This window comes from Mytilus trossulus, chromosome 5, assembly GCF_036588685.1.
Source record: "Mytilus trossulus isolate FHL-02 chromosome 5, PNRI_Mtr1.1.1.hap1, whole genome shotgun sequence".
Taxonomy (NCBI): domain Eukaryota; kingdom Metazoa; phylum Mollusca; class Bivalvia; order Mytilida; family Mytilidae; genus Mytilus; species Mytilus trossulus.
In genome coordinates, this window is record NC_086377.1 from 53226242 (window position 1) to 53232981 (window position 6740).

Sequence of the window (6740 nt, forward strand, 5' to 3'; positions counted from 1 at the left end):
GACCGTGACGTTTTTTCATGATTTACTCCGGTTTAAAATGAAATTTAGAATTAAATTATAAGAAATAATTATCACTGTAATATTTTTTCTGTCTATTCGAAATAACATAAAATATGTGGTGCACACTTTAAAATAACCCGCTACGTGGGTTATTCAGTGTGCACCACATTTTTTATGTTATTTCTTCATAGACAGAAAAAATATTACAGTTATTCCTTAAATGTCAAAAAAAATAATTGTTAAAACTCCTAAATCATAAAAACTTAATTTCAAAAATCATAATGTAAAAGTCTCAAAAATCAAAATAATCCTCAATAAGAAATTGCCAAAGTAAATAAAAAATATGAATAAGAGCTCGAGATGAACTTTAATTTGTCTCAATGCTGCACACAATCAACTGGTACATACCAATGGAAAGTCTTATATATAGGTCCAGTATAAAAGAAATGTGTAGTGAGAGGTTATTATTATATAGTTTCTGAAACTCTGAAGCCTTTCCAAAATTTGAAAATGCTACTTATATTAAAATAAGAAATTAATCATTTCGACGACATGAAAATGAAAGTGCTTTGATCAAATAAAGCAAAATTGAAACTACATTAAACAATGGCTCGTCCCATAATGTTTTTGGTAAAACTTATACATCTGTCATAGCCCCATACTAATAATACAATGTATATATAATAACAATTCATGTTTACAAACAAATTATTTGAGTAAACTGTGACATGTCGAGTACTTGCAAATATCATACATGTACATGCCATAGGCATGATAGATAAAGATAATATTTGCCACTTACATGTAATATAAAACACCAACTCATCCATCAATGACATCTTTTCTACTTTAATAAAAGAATTACTCCATAATGCTTTATGCTATAAACTATTGCCATCAACATGATCAAAGTTTTTGGATGTTTTTATGTTTGTTTCATTTACATGTATACAAGTGCCAAAAAATTAGAGATAATAGTCATAGAAAAATTTGTTTGTGGTATGATATAACCATGATAACTACCGTATAGTCATGATAGTATTAAAAAGACTAAAGGACAAATGTGTGAATAATAACTAGGAATTAAAAATTATAAGCTTCTCAATGATCAAAATTAATATTTGTCAAACTGCTATATATTCAATGATTTTTTTCTGATAAAGTGTGTGGTTCAAGTTTTTTTGAAATTTTTATATTTTTGTCAAAGTCATGAAAGTGTCAAAGTTAATATTTTGTAAAAATTTTATGAAAATTAAATGAGCAGGGAACATTTATTGCTGTTTATATTTATATCAGCTATTTTGGATATACATGTATATTAAAGTAGGTTTCTGATAGTCAAAATGGTAGTTAACAAGTTAAATTCTAATACAGTGGTTTCCCCCGTTCTACTCTCCTTGTAAATATTTCTGGTATAACACAACCAATATAAAATTCTTTGAGCTTTTGCAACATAGAATTCCATGTAGATTCATCAAAGTTAATTCTCTCTACACTGATACCTTTTTTAGTCCAAATTACAAAATCTACCCAGTTCAGTTCATACACTCCTAACTGACCCTGAACCTGATACATATAATTACTTGTGTCTTTTAATTCAAGCTGTCCATCTACTTCATTGCAACAGAAGTTGGTATCTTTGGCACACTCAATTGGAGTTTTATTCCTCCATGGTTCCTTTTTACTGTCTGAGCCATACGGACATTTTACTTCAACTAAGCCAACACCACATTTGTTGCAAGTGACCAGTGAATCAATGCTAGCCCCTAAAAAGGGATATTTGGGGTTGACTAATAGTCCACGAGACTCGACTGTAGTATTTCCACATTCCTTTGTATGTTTCTGAATGTACTGACTTACAGCAACCGATTCATATTTGCGTCCATACTTTATGCTCTTGACCCTATCTGGAACAGTCACATATCCACAAATTTTTTTCAACAAATTGTCTGGCACAAGCTTTTTTCTTTTATAAACTTCTCCCATAACAGATGCTGTTATTAAGTTTTTTCGAGCCTTTATCCAATTAGTATTGACACTTTGACCTCTTGTTCCCTCTTCAAGGGTTTGACTAATTGCATCTGTAACTTTTAGGTTGTCAAAAAAGTGTGTGAAGTCTTTAACACAGGTATCACGTGTAAGACTTACAAAGTCACAAAACATATAGTCCGGGAAGAACAATTCCAAAAAAGGATCAATATTTGCATTTTCAAACCTAAGTGTCTGATATAAAACACACTGTGGATATGCATTCTCCAACCCTTTTAAAATGTCATCTAGAAAAGTCTCATTCTGAATCTCCTTAATAGGTCCAGCTTGGTATATTCCAGGATATGGTCGGACTTTTTTTGTTTGTGTTTCTTTTTCTGTCTTAGTAAAAGTTATATCGCAGACTCTTGCAGGACTTGGCTTTCGCTGCAGAGGTCTAGGACGATCTCAAGTACACTCACTTGATGTGCATGCATTTTTGGTTTTAACTAAAGTATACAGTAAAGCACCTACATGCGCACAGAGACCAGCCCCACCTGCCTTACAGTTGCATCTAGCATTGAAGATATTTCCAAATTTTCTACCTAGGCATACATTTAAACTATAAAATTTGGCAGTCATGCCAGATGTCCCAATACTAACAGACTGTTTCATAGAGGGTAAACACTTGGACTTGATATAGCAAAAGTCTGATAAATCACTATATAGTATATCTCTGATAAACCCTTCATTGCATAGTCGTTTTGCCTTTTTCATTTGTCGGTCAAAGTGCAATCTTGCTCCTGTTGTAGGGTTCTTTTGGTAGAGAAAATAACCGTCTACATCTTTTGAGGCCAAACCATTTGGAATGTCACTAAAGTCTAGTGTCTTCCAATTTGAAATCTCATGTACAGGAATTAAATCCTCACCTAAGTTCTCATCTGAGCTATCTGGATCTGAATCCATGTAACCAGACATTGCTCGATAAACCCGGTTTACCAATACTTCCTTTAATCCTGACTTTTTCAATTTGTGTTTTTCTAACCACTCTTGAAGTTTTGTCACTTTCCATAATTTTAACTCTGGAAGACTTGAGTGTAAATCTGGTGGTTCCTCTGTTTCTGATTCTTGTAGATCTTCTGATAACATTTTCAAATCTGAAAGAATAAATATACATAAGAAAAAATATAATTTACACATACTTGTTACTGCAGGTACATATAAACTATTCACTTAAACTAAAGTTATTACTACAGAAACCAATGTGTCTTCTGACGAAGACGACGCAGACTACTTAGACGACGACATCATACCATTATACGATCCCAATTTTTTTTTGGGGTCGTATAAAAATTGGTGCCATACAAATTTCATGAATATACAAGTAGTTACTGTAGTTAATCATGGATCACCAGAGGCTATTTAATGGTGGAGCTACTCCACCGTAAATTTTTCAGCTCAACCCTTACCATGAACATTTTTAACAATTTTTACTTCAAAAGTATAAATTCATGCCTTCATTACAATTTTTTTTTACAACGGCTTTAACATGTTTAATTTGATTATCTTTTTCCTAATTTTAAACAGATAATGATCTTGTGTGATCTTGTGTGATTGTAATTTCAATATCAGCACCACCCTTAAAATAAATTCTGTAGTGATCCCTGAGTTTTGTTCTATTTCAATACTTGAGTGACTTTTGGTATCACAAATGATACAATATTCTGATCACAAAGCAAAATATATACATGTAGATTCAACTTTTCACTTTTAAGACTGATATGTATGATATTAATCACAAACAGTAATTCACATAGTTATGTGCATGGCAGCAGTTTTTGTTTTTGTAATTAGTTTATGCTTGCAGAAAAAAAAAGTATTATGTTTTTTTTAAATTAAGTTAAGAGGGGTGCTTTTTATTGAAATTACTACATGTACTATGTAATTTCAGTTTTTATAACACATTTCATTACAACTTGATGTAGTTCCTAACTTTGATATAACTGTATACTCAGAGTAGACTCATGAAAACTGTTCTTGTCATGCTTATACCTCATTGTTACATTTTAGTGTAGTTTTAATGTGTATATGTAACAGTGGTTTGATTCTGCCAGTGCACTTTATCCAGAGGAATAAAATACCTAGTGATTTTTATCCACCAACAAAAATTCACTAGGTTTTTTTTTTATCCTGGTCCAGTGTAAAACATCCACCAGTCACTATAACATTCTAAAAAAGCTTTTTTGAAGGGGAAATATATATAAAATTGGGCTTATTGATATTTTTTCATGTAATTGAAACGTGCATAGTTGATCTATGTAATAAATGGAGAGTTCTCGTCCAAGGAATGTTCACACTATTGTTTTTGAACCAGGAATGATTACACTAGTGATTTTGTACCATAATGATTGCACTATAGCTAGTTATTTTATACCGGGATTGATTACTCTAGTGCTTTAGATCCATACATTGATGAAGTGTTTAGTACTCATTATTCATTAGATTGACTCAGATTATTTAAACTGGTTCCTTGGAAATCTAATTTTAATCCTTTTATTTATGTAAACAATAAATCGGTCTAAAATAAACAAAAACAACAATATCAAGATCGACCCTTTCACACTATTTACATCCAATATTCTCAAGGGAAAAACAGCTACCCGGAATAAAAACATGGTGGAATGAAAGTACGCTTACATATATACATTGTGTACCTACTGATTAATGAAGGATCTGACTGTTTAGGTTTTTTAATGTGTTTAGACTTTCCATTCTCAATTTTAATTTTAGTTTAGACTTAGAAGTAATTTTTTTTTTACCTTTAACTTACTCACAGTACAATACTTTAAATACCACTGAAGTGGATGCTAGGGGCCAAGGCCCAGCTTGTCAGGCAAATCAGCCATTGGATGTCAGAGTAATCTCGCACTATAGACGCCTTCTTGACCTTGTTGTAGGGTATGAATAATTCATTCATTGTTGAAAATCCTCCAGGGACTGTCAAGATAAAAAACGGGAATAAAAGGCCCGATCATTGATAATTTTTTCCCATGTACATGTATTGTGTGCAATTTTGACCCATGCACATTTACTCTTTTAAAGTCTTTATCTCTTTTTTTCTATTTACTACATTCATTGTCATTCACCTGGGACATACTCAGATAAATTCCTACCTACAACCCTGACAAATTCAAGTTTTTTTAAACCATTGTGCTAAACTTGTCAATTTGACGTTACTGGTTGAAAGACACAAACGGCAAACACGGCGCGAAAAAAAATGTGCCAACAAATGAAGAAACGTACCCCTGAAAATAAAGAACGACGCATACAGAACTGTCAATCATATACTTACAATTATGAGAACTTCAACCAAGTAACTAAAACATCTCTACTTGAATGGTACACTGTATTGTGTCATTGCAAATCGTTGTTATCGGTAAAATTCATCAAGGTGTAGTGCAAAGACTGCGTTCCTGAACGCCCCGGAAGTTGATTTCGAGATAAAACTAAAGATCGGAACAAACACGGAAATACGTCCGGAAAAAATATTGCGGAACAGAGCCATTAAAGCCGATTATCTCGATTTTTCAACTGTCTATACTGATGGATCAAAAGATGGTGATAGAGTTGCATCTGCTGCTGTCTTCAGGGACAGAGCTGCAACCCTCCGTTTGCCATCTGATGCATCCATCTTTACTGCTGAAGCAGAAGCAATAGTTTTGGCTTTGAAATTTATTGCTTCTTCAGATAAATCCAAATTTATTATATGTTCGGATTCACTTTCATGCTTACAAGCTATACGAAATACTAAAATTAAAAACCCAACAATCCTGAAAATTTTATATGTAATGAGGAATTTAAAAATTCTTCTGAAAGAAATAATATTTCTATGGGTTCCGAGTCATGTTGGAATCCTTGGAAACACAGCTGTAGACTTTGAGGCAAAGAATGCCCTTGGTGACCCTCTATCTAACTGTGATATACCATATACTGATTTTAAATCTAATATTAGAGAATATGTTTTTAATATATTGAAAAATAAATGGAGTAAAAAAGACGATAATAAATTGCATGAAATTAAACCTAATTTAGGCAAACCTTTTGATAATATTATGTGCAGAAAAGATCAGTGTGTTATTACTAGATGTCGTATTGGTCATACTAGAATAACACACGAGTATCTTTTAAAAAATGAAGATGAACCACAATGTGTTCCTTGCAACTGCAAGTATACTATTAAACATGTTTTGATTAATTGTATTGACTTTGCTGATATTCGTAAGAAGCATTTCAATGTCAATAATATGTATGATTTATTTAATAATGTTCCATTTACAAATATTGTTGCTTTTTTTAAAAGAAATTGGAATTTATTATAAAATATAAAAATGTTATTATATTTAAATCGATTTTAATTTTTATCACGTTATTTTACCGTTGATTTTTATTTGTATATAATCAATTTGCTTAACCCAAGAATTTTAGTGTATTGAAGGACCTTTTGTCTTATTTTAAAAATATGCTTTAAATTGTAAAAAATATTCGAATTAGCTCTCGCCGCGATATAACCTTTTTGTGCTAATGCGGCGTAAAGCAACTAACAATCAATCAATCAATTCATGGTGATTATCTTTTATTCCTAATGAATACAGCTGCCTTAATTATAAAAATAATATAATCAACTTCATTGTATATATATTTTTTATTGTTATAAGTATTTAATTTGTTTATATTTTTTCAGACTGCCTACAACCAGAAAGATAGTGTGTACA

General features: G+C 31.6%; 2 protein-coding genes across 2 annotated transcripts; both read right to left on the bottom strand.

The window, feature by feature from the left end:
- Nucleotides 1–396: 396 nt before the first annotated feature.
- LOC134718915 (uncharacterized) lies at nt 397–2181 on the bottom strand. The gene has a single exon (XM_063581761.1). The coding sequence runs from the start codon at nt 2161–2163 to the stop codon at nt 1366–1368; it is 798 nt and encodes a 265-aa protein (XP_063437831.1). The 5' UTR covers nt 2164–2181; the 3' UTR covers nt 397–1365.
- A 255-nt stretch (nt 2182–2436) lies between these two features.
- LOC134718916 (uncharacterized) lies at nt 2437–5529 on the bottom strand. Its single transcript, XM_063581762.1, has 2 exons — nt 5321–5529; nt 2437–3125 (listed from the first exon to the last, which is right to left on the bottom strand). Exon 2 carries the CDS (start codon nt 3115–3117, stop codon nt 2437–2439), a length of 681 nt encoding a protein of 226 aa, XP_063437832.1. The 5' UTR covers nt 3118–3125; nt 5321–5529.
- Between the last annotated feature and the right edge of the window lie 1211 nt (nt 5530–6740).